This window comes from Suncus etruscus, chromosome 9, assembly GCF_024139225.1.
Source record: "Suncus etruscus isolate mSunEtr1 chromosome 9, mSunEtr1.pri.cur, whole genome shotgun sequence".
NCBI classification, from domain to species: domain Eukaryota; kingdom Metazoa; phylum Chordata; class Mammalia; order Eulipotyphla; family Soricidae; genus Suncus; species Suncus etruscus.
The window spans coordinates 8360644-8383848 of record NC_064856.1 but is presented as its reverse complement, the minus strand read 5'-3'; the positions used below and the strand labels follow the sequence as shown (position 1 = coordinate 8383848).

Below are 23205 nucleotides of genomic sequence, written 5' to 3'. Positions count from 1 at the left end.
CTAAAAGGGGGTGATTGGTGTGACAAATTGTTTTGTTTTTTATTTTTTTATTTTTTTTGCAAATTGGTTTGTGTGTGTGTGTGTGTGTGTGTGTGTGTGTGTGTGTGTTTTGTTTGTTTGTTTTATATAGGCACAGTAAGTATTGGGGAAATTAGAAAGGAAATTCCCTTGGTCTAAGAGATACAGGGTTTCTCTACCCCTAGAAGCATACTGTCGTGGGATCAACTAGAGGCTCCAGCCATGTTCACTGTTGAATCCCAGGTCTTTTTATGGTGCCCGGAAACATTCTGTTCTGTTGTGGTTGTCAAAGTCAGTCTTCTGTAATTAGAGATCTTAGTTTTTGCACAGGCCCTAGGACGAAGTCTAAGACAGTCTTTCTTTATGGTTCCAGAAGTTCTGCTCGTCATGGTTGTTGCAGTCAGTCTTCTGTAACTAGTGATCTTGGTTTTTACAAAAATCAAAGAATGGATTGTCTTCTGATTTCATCTCACCGTTAAGGTGATGAGGTGGGGCAACCTGCCTTTAGATCAAGTTGTTGCTGTTTCCACATCATCAGGATGTTATATGCACCTAGCCTGGCGCAAGTTGGAGCCATAGTGGTATTATGGACTCCCCCAGGGGGAGTTTGGTTCCTGGTATTAGTGCAGGAAACTGTCAGTTCTAAGGTTGGAAGCTGGGATTCAGGGTTGAACAGTCAATGTCCGATCACATGAGGTCTAAGTTGACAAAAATTCAGGGTGGGAGGTGCCCCCATATTATAAACTTTATGGGTTCTTTTCCCTAGTATGTAAGAACTTGTTTCTTTCTTTTTTTTGACACACCTGGCAGCACTCAGGGGTTACTCCTGGCTCTATGCTCAGAAATCGCCCGGGGCAGGCTCGGGGACCATATGGGATGCCGGGATTGGAACCACCATCCTTCCGCATGCAAGGCAAATGCTTTACCGCTGTGCTATCTTTCCGCCCCCAAGAGCTTATTTCTATACAGAAATTTTCTCCATTTTAGTGTGTCTATGCAAAAAGGAATGATGCCATATTATATTGTTAGTGCACTAGGGGGTAAGAAATGATACAATCATGGAGCCTTTTCTTGACATGTAAGCATCCTTCGGGTCTCTCAGAAACAGCCTGCTGTGATGGGGTCTTTCTCAGGATTTGCCAAATTAGCAAATAAAAGTTAATGGGAAAGTCAAGGTCGCATTGGTAGCAGTGAGGTACAGGATCTTTGTACACTGATCCATACCACCTAAATGATAATTTTTGTTTTGTTTTGTTTTGTTTTTTGGACTGCACCTGGCTGTGCTCAAGGATTACTTACTCCCGGCTCTGTACTCAGGATCACTCCTGGCAGTCTTGAAGACCACATAGAATGTCAGGGATCGAATCTGGATTAGCTGAGTGCAAGGCAAATGCCCTACTCACTGCACTATTGCTAAGGTCCTTTAACATAAAAAAAATGTTAGGTAAGGGGCCGAAGCTATAGCACAGTGGTAGAGCATTTACCTTGGCCGCAACCAACCCAAGAAGTACCTCAGTTCGATTCCCAGCATCCCATTTGATCCTATCAGGAGCAATTTCTTTTTTCATTTGTTTTTTGTTTGTTTGTTTGTTTTGGTGTTTGGGCCACACCCGGAGGTGCTCAGAGGTTACTCCTGGCTATCTGCTCAGAAATAGCTCCTGGCAGGCACAGGGGACCATATGGGACACCGGGATTCGAACCAACCACCTTAGGTCCTGGGTTGGCTGCTTGCAAGGCAAACGCCACTGTGCTCTCTCTCCAGCCCCTCATTTGTTTTGTTTTGTTTTGGGGCCACACCTGGTGACACTCAGGGGTTACTCCTGGCTATGCGTTCAGAAATCACTCCTGGCTTGGGGGATCAAACCATCGTCTGTCCTAGGTTAGCACTCGTAAGGCAAAATGCCCTACTGCTTGTGCCACTGCGCTGGCCCCCAGGACCAATTTCTGAGCACAGAGCCAGGAGTAACCCAAGCACCACCAGATGTGGCTCAGAAACCAAAATTAATACTAGAGAGATAGCACAGTGGTAGGAGGTTTGCCTTGCCTGTGGCCAACCCAGGACCAATGGGGGTTCGATTCTTGGCATCCCATATGGTCCAATGAGTATGCCAGAGATTTCTGGGCACAGAGCCCTGAGTAATCCCTGAATGTCACTGAATATGACCAAAAAAATAAGCTTGGTAATAAGAATTTGGGGAAGTGTTTGGCCATATCTGACTGCTCAAAACTCATGCCTGTACTCCAGGGATCATTCCTGGTGGAACTCAGGGACCACGTGCAGTGCTGGGGATCAAATCCAGGTCAGCAGCAGGGTGAGAAGAGCCTGACTCTTTGTATGGTCTCTTCAAGGTCCAGGTAATAGATGTTTAAATGATGTCTGATACCTGCTCCAGCACTAGGGGTCCGAGCAGAATCATATTGTAGGGCCTAAGATCCAACTGTCTGGCCTGCACAACCAGACTGAGAAGCAAGCACTAAGAGTTAACCCTGACAGCATCCTCCCAAAATACCTTAAACAAATGGGACCAGACTGATAGATAGTAAGTAGGGTGCTTGCCTTGCATGTGGCCCACTCAGGTTCACACTCAGGCATACTATAGAGTTGCCTAAGCATCGCCAAGAGTGATTTCTGAGGGCTGGAATGATAACACAGCTGAAGGTACTTGCTTTCATGCAGCCAAGCCAGGTTCAATCCCTGGCATCCCATATAGTCCCCCAGCCTGCCAGGAGAGATTTCTGAGTGCACAGCCAGGAGTAACCCAAGAGCTGCTGAGTGTGGCCCAAAAACAAAAATAATAAAGAATGATCTCTGATTGCAGTACCAAGAGTACTACCAGATGTGCCCCCTATCCAAAGAATAAAAAGAACCCTGAGGGGCCAAAAAGATAAAGCATCTTGCAAGGTGATGTATTGATCAAACCTACATTTCATCAATCCTACATTTGATCCCTGAACCATATATGGTTCCTCTAGACCTGCCATAAGTGATCCCTATGTACAGAGCTAAGAGTGAGCCCTGATAAGAGGTAGGTGTAGACCCCCAAAATAAGCTACAATAATAAATAAAATAAAGAGTCCAGATAGTACAGAGAGTATGGCTCTTATTTTGCACACAGAAAACTCAGGTTTGATTCTTAGCATCCCTTATGGTTCCCCCAGCCCAAAAGGGGGATTCCTAAGCAGAGAGCTAGGAGTTAACCCTGAGCAGTGAGGTGTGGCACAAAAACCAAACTCCCAGGGCTGGAGAGATAGCATGGAGGTAAGGCGTTTGCCTTTCATGCAGAAGGACGGTGGTTTGAATTCCGGCATCCCATATCGTCCCCTGTGCCTGCCAAGGGCGATTTCTGAGCATAGAGCCAGGAGTAATCCTTGAGCACTGCCGGGTGTGACCCAAAAACCAAAAACCAAAAAAAACACTCCCTGCCCCCCAAAAAACCCAACATCTCCTGAATATTGCTTAGGAATCCACAATCCCAAGAAAAAAATATTAAAATGTCCTATATGACAATTAAAACTTGGAGACTGGAAAGATAGCACAGGTAGGGAGTTTGCCTTGAATGTAGCCAACCCAGGTTCTATCCCTGGCTTCCCATTTGGTACCCTAAGCCTGACAGGAGTGATTCCTGAGTATAGAGTCAGGAGTAACTCGAGTGCCACTGGGTGTGGTCCAAGGACAAGAAGAATAACAAATAATATAATTAAAGCTTGCTTTGAGGAAAAATAAAAAATATTACAGAAAAAAAGAGCTATGTCAGTCATAACAGATTCTATTATCAAATGATTAATTGGGATGAGAGGGCAACTTGGTTTTAACCTACACAAGGCAGTGCTTGGGGATTACTCCATGCTCTTATTCAGGGGTCACTCCAGATGGTGCTCAAGGGATCTACTGTGCCAGTGATCAAACTGGGCTTGGCCACTTTATAAGTCACTCCAGCCTTTCAGTGATTAATCTATTCCTAGTTTCTCTGTGAACAATGTCAAGAACTAATACTGTGTTATATTTTTATGTCAATAAAACTACTAACACCCAAGAGTAAGAAAAAAATTTTTGCTCCATGTACTATTTAGGACATACTCTCACATACCCAAAAAATATTCAGCAAACTATAAATAGAAAAGTCAGGCAAAGAAGAAATTAAAATGTAGCCAACATGACGGGGCTAGAGAGATAGCAAAACGGTGTTTGCCTTGCAAGCAGCTGACCCAGGACCTAAGGTGATTGGTTCGAATCCCTGCGTCCCATATGGTTCCCCGTGCCTGCCAGGAGCTATTTCTGAGCAGACAGCCAGGAGTCACCCCTGAGCACTGCCAGGTGTGGCCCAAAAACCCCCCAAACAAAAAAAATGTAGCCAACATGAAAAGGAACAAAACTACTCCTACTTAGAGATGACAGAATTCAACAGAGAAAGGACCAGAGAGATAGCATGGAAATAGGGGATTTGCCTTGCATGCAGAAAGTCAGTAGTTCGAATCCCAGCATCCCATATGGTCCTCTGAGCCTGCCAAGAGCGATTTCTGAGATAGTGCCAAGAGTAACCCCTGAGGGCTGCCGCAAAACAAAACAAAAGATTCAACAAAGAAAACCCAGAGCTGAAGATATGGCTCAAGTAACATGGCACATACAAGCAAGGCGTGGAATCTCGAGCCCCATAATCTTGGGCCCAAACACCACTAGGAGTGAATCCAAAAAAAAAGGAGGAAGGAAAGAAGAAAATAAGGAAGGAAGAGAGAGCAAGGGAAGAAGAGGCGAGAAAACAAAGGGAAGAGGGAGCTAGAGAGCTATTACAGAGTTAAGGCAGTTGCCTCGTATTCAACCAACCTGGTTTGAACTCCTCGCCCTACCTTACTTAGCACAGATAGAATGAATCCCTGAGCACCTCTGGGTGTGGACTCCCCCCATCCCCTAAAAAAAAAAGAAAAAAGAAAAAAGAAAAGAAATAAGTGTGTCAGCAGGTTGACTCAGTTGGCCAGGCTTAAAACAAAGTATATGAAAACCAGTTTTATTTGCTATAATTTAATCCGGGATATAGCATTTGCCTTGCATGTGTGAGGCCCCTCGGGGGCTCAATCCCTAGCACCACACCAAAAAATAGTCTCTTTTGCTGCTACTATTGTGCCAGGGCCACAGTGTAAAATGCATTTTAAATATTGGTTTTCAATATAGTATAGCAGATAGGGCATTTGCCTTGAATGTGGCCGATTGGGTTTCAATACCTAGTGTTCAATCCCACATTGCCTGCCAGGAGTAATTTCTCAGTGCAGAATCAGGAGTAACCAGAGAGCTGCAAGGTGTGGTCCAAAAACAAAACAAAAAGTTGGTCTGAGACCCTCAAATTGTTCCAACTCCATAGCTCTCAAACAATTTGGCCACACACAGCTACACAACACTAAGTTTCATAGTAGGGCCATAGTACCATGGAGAAGGCACTTGCCTTGTGTGTGGCTAACCTGGGGTTCAATCCCTGGCATCCCATGTGGTCTCCCCCCCTCACCCCGACCCACGAGAAGTAATTCCTGAGCTCAGAGCCAGGAGTCATCCCTAAGCATCAATGGTTATGACCCAAAAACAAAAAATTTCATAGAACTTTCAGTAAGATCACAGCAAATCTTCTGGGAAAGTTGTATTAAAAGGCTATCAAGGGGCCAGAGCATTAGTACAACAGGAAGGGCATTTGCTTTGCATGCAGCTGACCTGGGTTTGATCCCTGTCATTCCTGAGCACTATCAGGTGTGGCCCAAAAACAAACAAAAAAAGACTATCAAGCTCAATGAGGGAAAATAGTAACACAAAAAGGCTCTACTAGCACCAACTAGCCCAGTAAATCCTCAGACACTGACTTTGGTAACACCACTGTGAAATATAAAAATTATCACAAAATGACTTCTATTGATCCAACTTTTGATAATTCCATTTGCCTTTGTGTTGTAAATTTATGTCTATTAAGGGGCCAGACTGAGGTGTGTGGGTGGGAAGTGAGAATATTGGTGGAGGGAAGGTCACAATGATGATTAGACAGGTGTCGGAATATGTAATACCTGAAACAACTGCTTTAAGAACTTGGTAAATCATGTGTTATAAAAAAAAATTTGACTGATTTTAGATAATTTTTAATCCAGTTCTCTACTATGTGTCTTTTAATGGGAGAGTTTAGTCCATTAACATTTAGGGAGATTATTGATAGAGGGCTGTTGTGCAGTTGTGTTGTGTAGGGTGGTTGTTGTTACAATCGGGGGTTTGGATTGTGTAGTTCGTCTCTGAGTAGGTCATTCAGGATCGGTTTTATTTGCACAAGTACTGCAAGATCGTTTTTGTTTGGATTTTAGATAATTTCTAAATACTTTTCCCTAATAATTCAAAATAAGGTCAGTAAAGATTTTTTGTTTTTATTCTCGGGCCACACCTGGCAATGCTCAGGACTTTCTCCTGGTGGGGCTTAAGGGAAAATATGAGGTGCCAGGAAATCAAACCTGGGTCTGCCATATAAAAGGCAAGTGCTCTACCTGCTGTATGATCTCTCTAGCCTTCCAAGGCCAATAAACAGAGAAAAAAAAAAGATGTATTAATAACTTGACCATATGATATTTTGAGGTTTATTATTTATCTGCAAAAAGAAGCAGCAACTTGTACAGTAACATATAGCAGCTTCAATCTGCTCAAGATGAACAGATGTTATTACCAAACCTCTATGTAGTTCTTTCAAACTTTTCCAGCGCCTGATTCAGTGCCTAACTAGAGTCCCCGACAGGGCTTCAGAGAGCAGAGGTGAACACTTTCTCATGGAGAAAAGCCAGCTTTTCGAGGCGAGTTCGTTTCAGTAGTGGGAGCCATTCCCAGGGAGTCAACTCAACCACACGGTATCCAAGGCGGTTCAACTGCCGCCTCTTCATACTGTGCAGTCCCAGGAGATGCCGGGAACCATAGCAATACTGGTTCTTGTTCGTCAGCTGAATAGCCAGCTTCATCTGTGGGCTCTGCATACAGTCTGGGGGACAAAGGCTAGCGACCTCCTCGGCCCCCAACTTCTCTGGCACATTGCAATTGGTTCCCCCAATGGGTGCAGCTGCCTTCTGCCCAGTTCCTCCATGAACAGACCCTCCCAACTTCCCTTTCAGTAATTTATTCATCAAGTCATCTGTCAGGCTGATGCCCACATACTTGAGCTTCCACTGAGTTCCATCTTCAGCCGGCACGGCTTCTCTGTTAAAGGGCACAGGCTTCATGTTAGCATCAAGCCGGACCTCTAAGTCAGAAGAGCGCGTGTGAGGCAGAACCATATGGTGCCTGACATACTGGGGCCCCCCCCAGCATGGTCTCCAGTAAAAGCTGCGCTTCGACAAATTCAGGCTTGGACGTCATATCCTTCCTTGCTAAATTCCACAGTATTTCTGACCCCTCTTGCTGAAGGTGAGAACTGAGGCGACTGCCTTGGTAATCTGGACACTCAATGCCAACCGTGCCATCCAGGGTGCACAGTTCTTTGATGAGTTCGAATTTACTTCTCTCCTGAGCTACCCTGATGAACTTGGGACTCAAGGCAAAATCAATGAGCTCTTTCGGAAAGTACCCAGAAAATGCCAGCCCCAGAAGGCAGGTGAACAGGTGTTCTGGGTATCGGTTGAACTCAGGCAATTTTCTGTGGATCTCGCTGAGCAAACTGGAATAAAACTCTTCCGCATTGGGGGGCTTATAATTCAGTGTCCCAAAAGACCACAGAATCTTGGCGACATCTTTGCTTCGGCAGTATGCTACTCGAGGTGGCAAAGAAACGGCCACTGCATTCATGATCCCTTCGTCCAGGAAACGTAGGGCTGAGCAGGTGAGCGTCAGGTGCATGACGCCTTGAACCCCCAGGGTAGGAATGCGTTCAGGAGCAATCTGTCCAAACTGCTTCATAAACTGTATGTGATCTACATGAGTGAAACGGAACATCTTAAGGATATTCACAAGGGCGTAACTACTCAGATGCTGCATGTCAGCGCACACCACATCTCCAATTCTCCGCATGAGGAACTCAGATAGACTACTACTTGATTTAAAGAAGCCCAAGCAGATCGTGCCCACCTCCTCTAACTTAAGTAAGTCGATGTACCTGAGGATTAATGATTCGAGTTTCTGCATTAGGTCCTGAGGTGCTTGACGATTTTCACCAATAATATAAATTAAATGAATCAGCTGAGACAAGGTTAAATTCTTCCAGTGCAAACTAAGGTAACTAAAAAATATTTCTAAAAACCGAGGTACTTTGCGACCCAAGTACCGCCAGAGGTCAGCTACCAAGAGCAGCTGATCCAGGCTCATCTCCCACACCTTATGGCAAAATCTGGTTTCGTATACATCCAGCATTAAATGTGAGGACGGAATTCTTAAAATGGCAAAAGCTTTCAAAATACTGATCAGATCTGGGACATCAAAGAGTTCGATTTTTTTCACACTCTGTTGGCAGAGCAAAGCAAAGCTGGTATTGGACAGCAAAATAGGACGCTGCTCGGCAGGCAAAGAGCTCAGCTTACAGAAATAATCAGCAATGAGCGGGGGCTGGAGATTATCTTGGTAAACTGTGACTTTGTGCAAAATGAGTTCACCTTCCGAAACAGGTAGGGGCCGACAACTCTCCAATCTGGTGTAGCTGTGACACTGATACTCTGGTCTTAGCTGCAGGAAAACTCGGGGATCTTCAAAGGAATCAAAAACTTCTATATCTTCGTCATTCACTTTCATGCCCTGGGGTGAGCCAGGAAGCAGTGTGCCGGCCTTAGACGCAGCTGCCCTGCTGAGTTCCAAATGCAGGAGGGTATTGCTGGTTTTCAGAAGACCCTGAGATGAAGCAGTGTGGCAAATGCTCTTAAAGTTTTTGGAAGGACGGAAGTGGATACTGTCTTCTGAAGGGTGGTATCTTCTGTGCTGTGGGTAGCTGCCCATATTCCAATAGGTCACACTTTGGGTTGCACTGTGAGCAGAAATAGTGCAAAATGCCCGACATCCTCTAAGTTTTAACAACTGGAGATGGGCCGCCATCCTGAATTCAGTACTGATTTTTTTGGCTGCCAGAAGACAGCCCTCATTGATCTGACCACGCAATTTCTTGTCTATATGGTGCTGGATTAGAGCTGGACAGGAAGAGGTTCCAAAGAATCTACCTGGAAATCTTCGGCATGTCACAAGAGCCATGGACCACAAATGACAGGGCCAGAATATGGAGCCAGATACTGAAAAGAGGGTAGATGAAGAATAAATGGCACCCACTTATCACAATACCAAAAAGTACACATAAGAAATGAATTAAAACTACACAGTTGTCAAGGCCAGAGAAATAGTACAGCAGGCAGGGTATTTGCCTTGCAAATGGTTAACCAGGGTTTAACCCCCAGCACCCCATAGGATCCCCAAAGCCCAACCAGGAGTGATCACTAAGCGCTAAACCATGAGTAAGCCTGAGTACTGCTGTTGTAGCCCCCAAAGCAAACAAACAAATGAACAAACAACACAGCTGTCCACTCAATAAGTCTGATACTAGCAAATATCAAGGTATTATTTTCTTGGCAAAATAAGGCAAACTCTAAAACAGCATACAGAAGGGGTGAACAACTTGTGCCTTGCATAAGAGTACCAGAAAACCCCAAACCTAGAGGGTAGTCCTCTGGGCAGTGCTCTGTCTGTGAGTGTAAGATTTCCTCTATCATAGAAGAAAAATAATGGTGGTGGCAAAGAGACAGAGGACCTGCTAATATACAACAAAGGGAAGAAAGGAAAAACCCCAGAAATTAAGTTGGAGACCAAGGAAATAACCTATTCCATCTTTGCTATCAACCTGCCAAGTTCCACTTGGATACTTAAGTAAAAAGTTGCCATGCTGAAAAACTCAAAAGAAGAGACAAGAAAAGAAGGCTAAAGTTGTCAAGCTGGGGCTGGAGAGATAGCACAGCAGTGTTTGCCTTGCAAGCAGCCGACCCAGGACCTAAGGTGGTTGGTTCGAATCCTGATATCCCATATGGTCCCCCGTGCCTGCCAGGAGCTATTTCTGAGCAGATAGTCAGGAGTAACCCCTGAGGGCCGTGTGGTGTGTTTTGTTTTTTGTGTTTTTGTGTTTTTTGGGTGTGGCCCAAAAACAAAACAAAACAAAAAAAGTTGTCAAGCTAAAACCAAAAGTAAAAAGTGGACATTGAGCCAGAGTAATAGCAGAGAGGTAGAGCATTTGTCCAGCACGTGGCCAACATGGGTTTGATCCCAGGCATCTCATATGGTTCTCCCAGCCTGCCAGTAGTAATTTCTGAGCACAGAGCCAAGATAAACCCGAGCCCCGCCAGGTGTGCCACCTCCCAAAAAAAGTAGTTCTCAAGGGTCTGGGGAGATAGTATAATAGATAGGATGCTTGCTTTACATGCGATTGACTTGGGTTTGATCCCCAGCATTTCACATGGCCCCCAGAGCACCACCAGGAATGATTTCAGAGTGCAGAGCTAGGTATAAGGAATAAGCCTTGAGCATCACTGAGTGTGGCCAAAACTAAAAAACAAACAAAAAAGTGGACTTGTCATAAAGTTTAATTAATCAAGCTCATAACAACTCTCCCTGTACCTACAGAACAGAACTTGGATGATAGAATTTTGTTGTTCACATGCTAATCTTCTCCCTTAAGGCAGTTGGAAGTATATTCAAAACTCACTCATTTAGGGTTGTAGAAAACAATAGGGGGGAAGCACTTGTCTTGCACACAGCTGACCTGAGTTCCATTCCTGGCACCCCTGAACACCGCCAGATGTGATCCCTGAGCACAGAGCCAGAAATAAACCCTGAGCACTACTAGGTATGGCTCAAAAACAAAACAAAACAAAAATGTGTTTGTGTGAGGGAGGGCAGGAATGCAAGAGCTTGTTCATGGGTGGCAAGTGAAGATCATCTCAAACAGGGGTCTCAAACTCACGGCCCTCCGGCCACAAACGGCCCTCCGTACAACATTTTGTGGCCCTGCCCTAGAGGAATCTTTTTTTGTTTTGTTTTGTTTTAGTTGTTTGGGTCACACCCCCCAATGTTCAAGGCTTACTACTGACTTTGCACTCAAGGATCACCCCGACTTTGCCTCCTGTGGCCCCCAGGTACATTGAGTTTGAGACCCCTGATTCTCAAAGCTTGGCTGAGTTCAAAGAACTGCCCTCAGAAGCCAGCAGGGTAGCAGTGCTCTTGAACAGCCAGGAGTAATCACTAGGTATGGCCCAAACACCAGGAAAGGGAGGCACGGGAAGCTGGGAGTAGCCCTGGGTCCCAAAACAAACATCTTAACAAAGTAGGCAAGGGAGAAAAATGAAGAAAAAAATCTTTAATAAAATAGATGTGATGAGGCTGGAGAGAGTACAGTAAATAGGCACATGGGTCCCAGGTTTGATCACCAACATCCTAATTGGTCCCCTAACTAGTCCCAGGGTGATCTGAGCACAGAGCTAGGAATAAATGCCATCAACTAAAACATAACTGCATAAAAGGTATATCTTTGTTATAAATTTTATAAATCTTTGTTATAAATTCTTTGTTAGGAAAGTTTATATCCTATCTTTTAACTTTGCCTCCTTTTACTGAAGTTACAACTGTTAATACAGAAGGACATAGGCATAAATTTAACAAAACTTTTATAGAGAACATAAGCCTAAAAGCAAATAGACCTGGATTTGATCCCAAGCATTTTATATAGTCTTCCCCAAGCACTGCCAGGAGTGATCCCTGAGTGTAGAGCCAGGAGTAATGCCTGAGTATTGCTGGTAGTGGCCCCAAAAACAAAAACAAAACAAAAAACGGAAATCCCAAATAATTAAAACTTCTACCTACAAGTACTGATGAAATCATTGTGTGGTCCTGAAATGAATATGTACCACTTTCTGGTACTTCAATGTTGGGTGAGTATAGGTCTGGAGTGTGACATTTTACAAATCTTTCTGACCTGTAAAAGTATAGACTACGATAAACATATCAAAAGCCAGCATTGTCTTAGACCCTCTTCTGTGCCAAGCCCTACTTGTCTGCATTAGTTCCAATCCTTACAGCCTTTCTAGGCAGTAGGTTTTATTATTTCCATATAGCTGATGAAGTTAAGAAAGCAGCACAAGATTAAGAATCCTGGGGCCGGGGCCAGTGAGGTGACGCTAGAGGTAAGGTGTCTGCCTTGCAAACACTAGCCAAGGAAGGACTGCAGTTCGATCCCCCAGCATCCCATATGGTCCCCCCAAGCCAGGGGCAATTTCTGAGCATTTAGCCAGGAGTAACCCCTGAGCATCAAACGGGTGTGGCCCAAAAAAAAGAATCGGGCCCGGAGAAATAGCACAGCGCCGTTTGCCTTGCAAGCAGCCGATCCAGGACCATGGTTGGTTCAAATCCCGGTGTCCCATATGGTCCCCGGTGCCTGCCAGGAGCTATTACTGAGCAGACAGCCAGGAGTAACCCCTGAGCAATGCCAGGTGTGGCCCAAAAACCAAAAAAAAAAAAAAAATCCTGGGGCCGGAGCAATAACACAGTGGTAGGACAATTGCCTTGCAAGCAGCCAATCCAAAGCTAACGGTGATTTAAATCCTGGCATTCCATATGGTCCCCCTAACCTGCCAGGAGCAATTTCTGAGTGCAGAGCCAGGCACACGCAAAAGAAAAAAAAAAAAGAAAGAAAAAGGAGGGCCGGGCGGTGGCGCTAAAGGTAAGGTGCCTGCCTTGCCTGCACTAGCCTTGGACGGACCTCAGTTCGATCCCCCGGTGTCCCATATGGTCCCCCAAGCCAGGAGCAACTTCTGAGCACATAGCCAGGAATAACCCCTGAGCGTTACCGGGTGTGGCCCAAAAACCAAAAAAAAAAAAAAAAAAAAAAAAAAAGGAAAACCCAGGATCATTATGAAGGAAGGAAGGTCCTTGGACAATACTACATGTAAGGGCCAAGGATATGGCTCTGTGGTAAAGCACCTGCCTTGCATACGCAAGGTTCTGGGTTTGATTCCAAGCACCGAGAATAAATAAAGAGTGGGCAGATCTAAACAGTAATGAATCTGTTTATGGGAAGTGAATGGATATTGCTGGGAGAGAAGGCTTACAGTCTGGGACAAACAAATATTAAACAGAAAATCAAGCCAATAACTGAAATAAAGCTTGGGGCCGGAGAAAACTTTAACTCCAGCCAGAGATGGAGTTCAGTGACAAAACACATGCCTCATATTAAATTTAATCTCTGACACATAGATTTTTGGTTTTGGTTTTGGGACCATACTTGGTGGCCCTCAGGGATTACTACTCTTGTCTCTGCACTCAGAAATTACCCCTGGCAGGCTAGGGAACAGATGGTATGCCAGGGATCAAACCTGGGTCTACTGTGTGTCAGGCAAACACCCTACCCATTATACTATCACTCCAGCCCTGAGAACTTTTGTTTTAAATTCACCTCAAGGAATTGAGAGAGAGCACTGGGGTTAAGGCACTTGCCTTGCTAGCAGCAAACAGTTTGATTCAAGAACCACTGGGAGCAACTCCTGAACACAAAGACAGGAATAGCCCAAGAGTACAACCCCTGAGCTAGTACCATTGCTGATATGTTTCAAAATTCAATAACTTAATAAATTAATAATAAGAACGGGCTGGAGCGCAGGCACAGCTGGTAGTACGTTTGCCTTACATGGGGCCGACCCAGGTTTGATCCCCAACATCCCATATGGTCCCCTCAGCCTTCCAGGAGAAATTTCTGAGTGTAGAGCCAGGAGTAACCTCTGACCACCTGACCACCAGCAGGTATGGCCCAAAAGCAAAAAAAATAAAAAAAAATAAAAAAGTTACTTCAAAAATAATTCTCTTAGGAAAAGCAAAAGCTGCACAAGACAAAAAATGTATATTATTTTCAGCTATGAATATTTAAAGAACCATGTTAATATACACTTTGACTATTAGTTTGATAAAAATTATGAGCAAACTCATAATTTTTCATTAACACTAAGTGGAGATTATGAAGGGAGAGAAAGGCTGATAGGGAGAATAGTAATTTTATATGAGATACAGAGTCCAAAAGTCTGTAATAAGAAAGTCAAATGTTGGGGCCAGCGAGGTGGCACTAGAGGTAAGGTGTCTGCCTTGCAAGTGCTAGCCAAGGAAGGACCACGGTTCGATCCCCCGGTGTCCCATATAGTCCCCCCAAGCCAGGGGCAATTTCTGGGCGCTTAGCCAGGAGTAACCCCTGAGCATCAAATGGGTGTGGCCCGAAAAACCAAAAAGAAAAAACAGAAAATCAAATGTTTACACATACTAAATTATATAAACATAAATTATAGAGCTGGAGCAATAGTACAGCAGATAAAGCACTGTACTGCACATAGCCAACCCAGGTACAAAAACGGTAGCAACCCATATGGTCTCTGATGGGACCGAATGAGGTCTAATCATGGAGTACAGAGCCAGGAGTAAACCACTGGGTGTAGACTCCCCACTAAAGAAAATCCATAAGATACGAATATATATATATTCTAGAAATCAAGAAATAGTAACACAAATGTGTTACTGACCAATACCAAAAGAAGCACAATTAAAAGTGCTTCTGAGGAAAAAAAATAGAAGGAGGAAAAAAAGAGGAACACTCAGGGCCCGGAGAGATAGCACAGCGGCGGCGTTTGCCTTGCAAGCAGCCAATCCAGGACCAAAGGTGGTTGGTTCGAATCCCGGTGTCCCATATGGTCCCCCGTGCCTGCCAGGAGCTATTTCTGAGCAGACAGCCAGGAGTCACCCCAAGCACCGCCGGGTGTGACCCAAAAACAAAAAAACAAAAAAAAAAAGAGGAACATTCAGAATCGTAAACTTTGCTCAACTCTGATTTTATCAACCATGTCTATGTTACCTGTCATATTCATAAATGCACGGACAACAAATGGGAAAGTAAGATATACAGCTGAGTGAGAGCTTGCAAGCAGCACACGTCTTGGGTTTGATCCTGGGGCAAGTAGAAATATTCTTTTTTTTTTTTTTTTTTTTTTTGGTTTTGGGTCAAATCCACCCATGTTCACGGGTTACTCCTGGTTCTGCACTCAGGAATCATTCCTGGCAGGCTCAGGGGACCATATGGGATGCCAGAGATTGAACCCAGGTTGGCTTCATGCAAGGCAAGTGCTTTACCCACTACACTAGTTCTATGGCCCCCAGTGGAGATATTTTTCAAGAAGAAAATCATTGAAAGAGACACTAATCTCAATATTCAAGAATAATTTTGAAAAATTCACACTTAGTACAGCCACTTTCTGTCTATAGAGCTTCTTTATGGATGGCCAGAAACAGAAATGTTGGCAAGATAGTCTTAGCGACATGCAGAGTCAAACCGCAAAAGACAAAGAGTAGCTACTTACTTTTTCACCATGTAATTCTTATTTTACAGGTACTCTTACAGTACCTGTATAGACATATTTAAATACACAGGTATGAATTATGGCCCCTTCAGAAGTTGGGACTTGCATACTGCAGAGAAGGAGAGAAAAGAAAAACAAGGAAGATACAGAGCCAGTAAAGCAGAACAGTGGGAGAAAGACACTGCAGAGGGAAGGTGAGGGCGCTGCCCAGAAATATGAGCACCAGAGTCTCTGATCCTCCTCCCAGAGACCCCTAACAAAGCCTGTAAGAGGACATTCTGAAATCATGAACTCCCACTAACGTCCTAGCACAAGGCGTTTGTTCTAAGTGCCCCAAGGATACCTTCCTTGCTCCTCTCCCAGTGCCCCAGGGAATCACAGCAGAGTCTTGAACAGCTGGGGCTGGAGTTGGGGCTGTTCAGAAAGGCACTCATTGCCCCAAACCACTCCACCACCAAGTATATGCTTCATAGGAGTGAATGAAGTATCTTACCTTTCTACTTTCGAGGTACAGGTCTGAGCAAAGCTGAGCAGCTTCAATTTAAACTACCATCCATAGTTTGCAGAAGGGGAGTTGGGTGAAGGAAAGCAGCCATGCTACCTGTAGATTAAGAATATGACAAACTCAGAATATTCAAGTAACTAAACCTTATTCCTTAATTCTGATCCTCGAATAAACACTTTGCTAGAAAGGTCTTAACTTTCCTTGTCCTGATAAAATTGCCACAGGGGGCCAGAGCAATAGTACAGTGGGTACGATGCTTACTTTACACGAGGTCAAATTGGGTTTAATCTTGGGCACCATATATGGTTCCCAGTCCCTGCTAGGAATGATCCCTAAGCACAGAACCTGAAGTAAGTCCTGAGCAGCAAAACTGAGTAAATAAAACAAACAAAACAAAACGACCACAAACAGAGACCAGGAAGAAAGTTCAAAGGGTTGGAGAGCATGCTTCATTTGATTCTCCCACGTGATTCCTGGTGCCCCGAGCACTGCACTCGAAGGAGTACCTCAGCATCACTGGATATGGCCCCAAAATAATAACAAAAATGCCATAAATAAATGAATACTTCAGGAGCCAGAGTGATAGCACAGAGGGTAGGGTGTTTGCCTTGCATGAGGCCGACCTAGGTTCAATTTGTGGCATTCAATATGGTCCCCTGAGCCTGCCAGGAGTAATTCTAAGCAGCCAACCTAGGACCACAGGTGATTCAAATCCCGGCATCCCATATGATCCCCCCGTGCCTGCCAGGAGCGATTTCTGAGCACAGAGACAAGAGTAATCCCTGAGTGCAGCCGGGTGTGGCCCCAAAACCAAAAACCAAAAAGTAAAAGAACCCAGAACTGGGGCCAGATCGACAGTACATCAAGTAGGGCATATGCCTTACACGGAGCCAACCCAAATTTGAGTCCAAGCAGCCCATATGGTTCCCCGAGATTACCAGGAGTGATTTCTAAGTACAGAGCAAGGAGTAACTCATGAGTACTGCCAAGTGTGGCCCAAACAACAAAACTAGGGCCAGAGAGATAGCACAGTGGTAGGGCATTTGCTTTGCATGAGACCACCCCAGGTCAGGGGTAGTTTGATTCCCGGCATCCCATATGGTTCCCAAGCCTACCAGGAGCGATTTCTGAGCACAGAACCAGAAGTAACCCCTGAGCGCCAAAAAACAAACAAATAAACAAACAAAACAATAAATAAAACCAAGAACTGGAACTGGAACCTCCTGCTGAGTCTACAAAGTGTTACTTGCTTTTCCGTAAAAACAGGCCTTATTTCAAAATTCTGAGGAAAGAAAAGGAGAAGAAGAGAAAAGCACCCCAGAGAACGTGGACTTTTTCATAGATGGACAGTCCCAGTTGTTGAAGTACATGAAAGTACACATCTCAGGCCAGAGAAATCTCTCCTGGGAGCCAGAGAGATTGCATGGAGGTAAGGTGTTTGCCTTGCATGTAGAAGGACGGTGGTTCGAATCCCATAGGGCATCCCATATGGTCCCCCGAGCCTGCTAGGAGTGATTTCTGAGCGTAAAGCCAGGAGTAACCCCTGGGTGCTGCCGGGTGTGACCCAAAAACAAAAAAACAAAAACCAAAATAAGAAATCTCTCCTGGCAGGCTTGGGGGACCATATAGAATGCTGGGAATCAAACACAGGTCTGTCCTGGGTCAGCTGCGTGCAAAGCAAATGCCTCACTGCTGTGCTATCTCTCTGGCCCCATGCCTACAAAGTTTTTAAATCCCCAATGAAGACGATTTGTCAAAGGCTTTGGCAAAAAAGGACTTTAGAATGCTGATTGATACCAAGATATTCTTCTATAGTTCTGTTTCTACACAGGACCATAATCTACGAGAGAAATCCTCCCACTATAAAGATGGAACTAAAGTGCAAGTGTTTATTTAGGTCAAGCTCAGTATCCCCTTCTAAAGATAAACAAAATCACAATAAAATAGAATATAACAGGGGCAAGAGAGCTAGCACAGCAGTAGGGCATTTGCCTTGCACGCAGCTGATTCGAACAGATGGTGGTTTGAATCCCTGCATCCCATACGGTCCCCCATGCCTGCCAAGAGTGACTACTGAGTGCAGAGCCAAGAGTAACCCCTGAGTGCCACTGCGTATGACCCCCAAACAAAAAAACTAAAGGTAAACAAAACCACAATAAAATAGAGTATAGCAGGGCCCAGAGCAATAGCACAGCGGTAGGGCATTTGCTTTGCACGTAGCTGACCCAGGATAGACACGGTTCGATTCCCCACATCCCATATGGTCCCAAGCCTGCCAGGAGCGATTTCTGAATGCAGAGCCAGGAGTAATCTCTGAGTGCTGGTGGGTGTGACCCATTAACAAAACAAAACAAAAAACAGAGTATAACAGCTATCCCCTCTCTTCATTCTAGTTTTCAGGCTTAATGTAAAGAGCACATCATACTAATCTGAGAAACTTTTCTGACTGCTGCTCTGTCCTCCCAAGACTCCATTATTCCTCAGTCAGAATGGCAAGAAAGTCTAAGAGAATCTAGTTCAATAAAGCTAATAAATGTTTCTTTAGAGCCACTGTTCTTAAATTTTTTGATAGGGCCGGAGAGATAGCATGGAGGTAAGGCGCTTGTCTTGCATGCAGAAGGACGGTGGTTCGAATCCCGGCATCCCATATGCTCCCCGAGCCTGCCAGGGGTGATTTCTGAACGTAGAGCCAGGAGTAACCCCTGAGCACTGCCAGGTGTGACCCAAAAAACCAAAAACCAAAGAAAAAAAAAATGTTGATAAGACTATCTTTAGAAAAATCTCAGTCAGGGGCTGGAGCACAGCGGTAGGAGTTTGCTTGCATGTGGCAGACCCGAGAGAGACCAGGTTCAATTCCTGTAACCCTTGAGCATCACCGGGTGTGGCCCACAAACCAAAATAATAATAATAATAAATAATCCAAGTACCAATTTAGTTAAACCATGCACTTGTATTTCCCCATTTTCTTAAATTCAATAAGCAGCAAAGTATATTATTTTAGGGGCCTGGAGAGATAGCACAGTGGCGTTTGCCTTGCAAGCAGCCGATCCAGGACCAAAGGTGGTTGGTTCGAATCCCGGTGTCCCATATGGTCCCCAGTGCCTGCCAGGAGCTATCTCTGAGCAGACAGCCAGAAGTAACCCCTGAGCACTGCCAAGTGTGGCCCAAAAACCAAAAAAAAAAAAAAAAAAAAGAGTATATTATTTTAGATAGGTGAAGGAAAAACTTGAGAATTCTTTTATGTATTAAGGTCACACTGAGCAGTGACTTCTGGTTCTCTGCTAAGTCATCACTCCTGGTGGTGTTTGGGGCCATAAGGGATGTCAGAAATTGAGCTCAAGTGAGCCACCTGCAAAGCAACCACCCCACACACTATAATATCCTCTCCACCTAAAACTTTAGAATTCTTTGATCTCAAAATGACCTATTCGCATGATGAATAACAAGGAATTGTTGAGAAGCAGAGAAATAAACCACAGAACTAAGCAATCAAAAGTCAATAGTAAGGTGCTTGCCTTACATGGGGCAGACTCGGGTTCGATTCCTAGTATCCCATATGGTCCTCTGACCCCTGCCAGGAGTGATCCGTCAGGAGTAAGCTCTCACTATTGCCTGGTGTGGCAAAAACCAGCCTCCCACCCAAAAAGAAAAAAATAAAAAACAATGGGTGTAGAAGAAAAACATACTGACAATTAGACTTATCTGAATGCCCAAAGACTGCATTTGGCTTTTATAACTTTCTCCATTATATTATGTAGCACCAACTTTCTAGATTTTATTTTGGGCAATTTCACCCCAAAATTACCCAAGGTCCTGCAGAGCAGGAAAACGTATCATCAAGTTCTGGAAAGGCAGTCTTTTTTACAACTCACCAAATGTGCCTCAAGTACATAAAGTATAAGTTATGCAATTCCAGCAAGAGCAAAAGACTGGAGCATAAAACACCAGCATGCTGGAGCAGAGGCCTAGTTCCTTAGCTGTAGGCTGCAACCCTATATGGGCTTAAATAACTTAAAAAAAAAGTGTTAGGGCAGCGGTCTCAAACTCAATTTACCTGGGGGCTGCAGGAGGCAAAGTCAGGGTGAGGCAGGGCTGCATAAGGGATTTTGCTTACCGAATATTCGAAATAAAAAAATCGCATTAGTAAGAAAAAAATCGCAAAAAATCGCATTAAACATTTGCATACCCCTAATGGAACTGCTCGGGGTCTGCGAATGTCTAATGCAATTTTTTTCTTACTAATGCGATTTTTATTGCGATTATTCTGTAAGCGAATAATCGCGAAAACTGCGATATTTGAAGGCCGGCCGCGGGCCACAAAATTTTGTACGGAGGGCCGCGAGTTTGAGACCCCTGTGTTAAGGGATCGGAAAGATAGTAAAGCTGGTAGGGTCCTCGGCAGACAACTGGTTTGATCCAGTTTGATTCCTGGCCCCTGATATGGTCCCTTGAGCACCACTAGGAATGATCCCTAAGTATCGCTGGGTGTGGCTCAAAAGCCAAAAAAAATTGTTTAAGGGTTGAAGAGATGGGAAGGAGGGAGAAAAAAAAGGGGGGTTGAAGAGATAATACAAGAGTATTGCTCTTCATATATTGCTCTGCATGTAGCTCATGCAGGTTTGAACCCCAGAACTGCATATGGTCCCGTAAGCACTACCAGGAGTGACTCTGAAACAGTCAAGATAACCCTGAGCATCCCCAGGTGGACCCCCCCAACTTCCTCCAAATGTTTTAAAATAAAGTTTTTATGAACTCTTATCAGCAAATGTCAAGTTTGTATTCCAGTTTTATATACCTATATACCTGGGATCCAGTAAAAATTTCAGATAGGCCTGAGCACTATTAGGTCAACTAAATTGAAAGGGGGGTCTCGGGGCCGGGCGGTGGCGCTAAAGGTAAGGTGCCTGCCTTGCCTGCGCTAACCTTGGACGGACCGCGGTTCGATCCCCCGGTGTCCCATATGGTCCCCCAAGCCAGGAGCAACTTCTGAGCACATAGCCAGGAGTAACCCCTGAGCATTACCGGGTGTGGCCCAAAAATCAAAAAAAAAAAAAAAAAAAAAAAGAAAGGGGGGGTCTCTGGCCAGAGAGATAGCACGGAGGTAAGGTGTTTGCCTTGCATGCAGAAGGTCAGTGGTTCGAATCCCGGCATCCTATATGGTCCCCTGAGACTGCCAGGAGCGATTTCTGAGCCTAGAGACAGGAGGTACCCGAGTGCTGCTGGGTGTGACCAAAAGAAAAAAGAAAAAGAAAGGGGGGTCTCAAGTTAGCCTTAAATGCTATACTACCACCTAAAGTTCCAGGACTCCTGAGTCCGGTTGGATAAACTCTCATAATCTGTATAGAAAGAGAAAAGTCCATGTCTTTTTTTTTTTTTTCTCATTCCTGGAGGGAAAAAAGGGGGGGGGGGACATCAACACAATCCTCTCAGGTTTGTGAACACAGCACAAAATGACTAAAAACTAGAGTAGAGGCTGGAGCGGGTAGTACAGCAGATAGAGCATCTGCCGAGCATGTGGCCAACCTAAGTTCCATCTCAGGCACCCAATCCCGCCAAGTGTAGGTAAGTGATCCCTGAGTGCAGAGCCAGGAGTGGGCCCTAGTAGGGTAGGAATCAGGGGTGAAGCACACGGCCTGCATGCAGAAAGGCCTGGGTTCTATCCCCAAGAACATGAGAAGACCAATTTGCTTTCTTTTTATATTACTTTTGTTGTTGTTGTTGTTGTTGTTTGGGTCACACCCGGCAGTGCTTAGGGGTTCCTCCTGGCTCTACATAGGCTCAGAAATCGCTCCTGGCAGGCTCAAGTAGGGGGACCCTATGGGATTTGAACCACCGTCCTTCTGCATGCAAGGCGAACACCCTACTTTGATGCTATCTCTCCGTTTCAATTTGCTTTCTTTCTTTTTTTTTTTTTTTTGGTTTTTTTGTTTGTTTGTTTTTGTTTTTGGGCCACACCCGGCGGTGCTCAGGGGTTACTCCTGGCTGTCTGCTCAGAAATAGCTCCTGGCAGGCACGGGGAACCATCTGAGACACCGGGATTCGAACCAATCACCTTAGGTCCCTGGATCAGCTGCTTCTCTCCGGGCCCATCAATTTGCCTTCTTAACTGGAGAAGTTGCACAAATGGAGTCTGTTGTGTATGTAAACATTTTAGGGGATTATTATGTTACTGACCCTACCCTGATCGATGATTGTGCCCTACCCTAGAGTGTGACCTGGCATTCTGCCCCCACCCTAGGGTAGAAGCTGATTCTGCTTCCACCATTGGGTGGGATCTGATCCCACCATTGGGTGGTACCTGATTCTGGGGGATAAAAGCAAGGGTCTGTGGAAGGCGAGGGGGGGGGCTTTTGGCTGGAACTTATACTGAGTCTTTGGATTTCAGTCTTGTCCACCGAATAAAGCTAATATTTCCACGAGCCTGACTGTCTGCGAGCTGTTTACCCGCCGTCTCACATCAGAACCGTCGGCTGGACAGGTGGCAGGCGCGTGCTCCGAGCTGGAGGGGAAAGACCTCATCCTCCATCCCTCCATCAGGCAACCTCTTCGGGGGCTGACTTGCAACAGAGTCGAGGCACTGAGAGTCGCCAAGTCCCTGCCACTCAGCAAATCTAAGGCAAGGCCTTGCAAGGGTGCAAAGCGTGGTCAGAGGCACAGCAGCAGCCCCCCGCCTGGAAGCTGGGGACTCTCGGCCCTGAAGCAAGAGCAAGGCAGCTTGCAGGCGCGACTGTCAGAGACGCAGCATCTCGCCCGCTGCTCTCACTGCAGCACAGGAGGCCATACTGCCCGCAGGCCCAATGCCTGACCAGCGGGGCCCTGGCCTGCGCCGGCCCGAAGTCGCCCTGCAGGAAAGGAAAGGAAAGGCAGCACCGACAATACCCCACGGCCATCAGGGAGCAGCCGCGGCCACTCACCTGAGAATGCCACGGAGCCACGGAGCCACGCCACCGCCGCCTGGCTACGGCTGCACCGCCGGCCACATCGGGTCTGGACACCGGCACTTCCGGCAGTTGCCCGCCACTTCCGCCGGCTGCGCGCGGACGGCGCCTGCCGAGGCTCAAAAGACGCCGCCCGCGTTTCCCAAGGACGTTCGCTGCCTGAGGACGTCGCCGAGTAGCAGAGCGGGGAGCTAGGACCCAGGAGGGAAAACCCCGCCTCGCCTCCCAACGGCGTCTCCTAAACGAGACAGCTGAACTGGGTTTGAATCTCAGACACCCCTGGCTACCCCTAGAGGTTGCAGGGCTTGGGGAAGTCGCCTAATTCCTTTTTTTTTTCCTTTATTTTGGATTTGGGGCCACACCCAGCGATGCTCAGCGGTTACTCCTAGCTCTGTG

General features: G+C 45.5%; 1 protein-coding gene across 1 annotated transcript; it reads right to left on the bottom strand.

The window, feature by feature from the left end:
• Positions 1 to 6602: 6602 nt before the first annotated feature.
• On the bottom strand, positions 6603 to 22816 carry FASTKD5 (FAST kinase domains 5). Its single transcript, XM_049779163.1, is given in 5 exon segments — positions 6603 to 7323; positions 7325 to 9228; positions 15367 to 15475; positions 15860 to 15967; positions 22786 to 22816. Coding segments are annotated over 2 exon segments (2418 nt in total). The 5' UTR covers positions 9191 to 9228; positions 15367 to 15475; positions 15860 to 15967; positions 22786 to 22816; the 3' UTR covers positions 6603 to 6771.
• Positions 22817 to 23205: the final 389 nt, after the last annotated feature.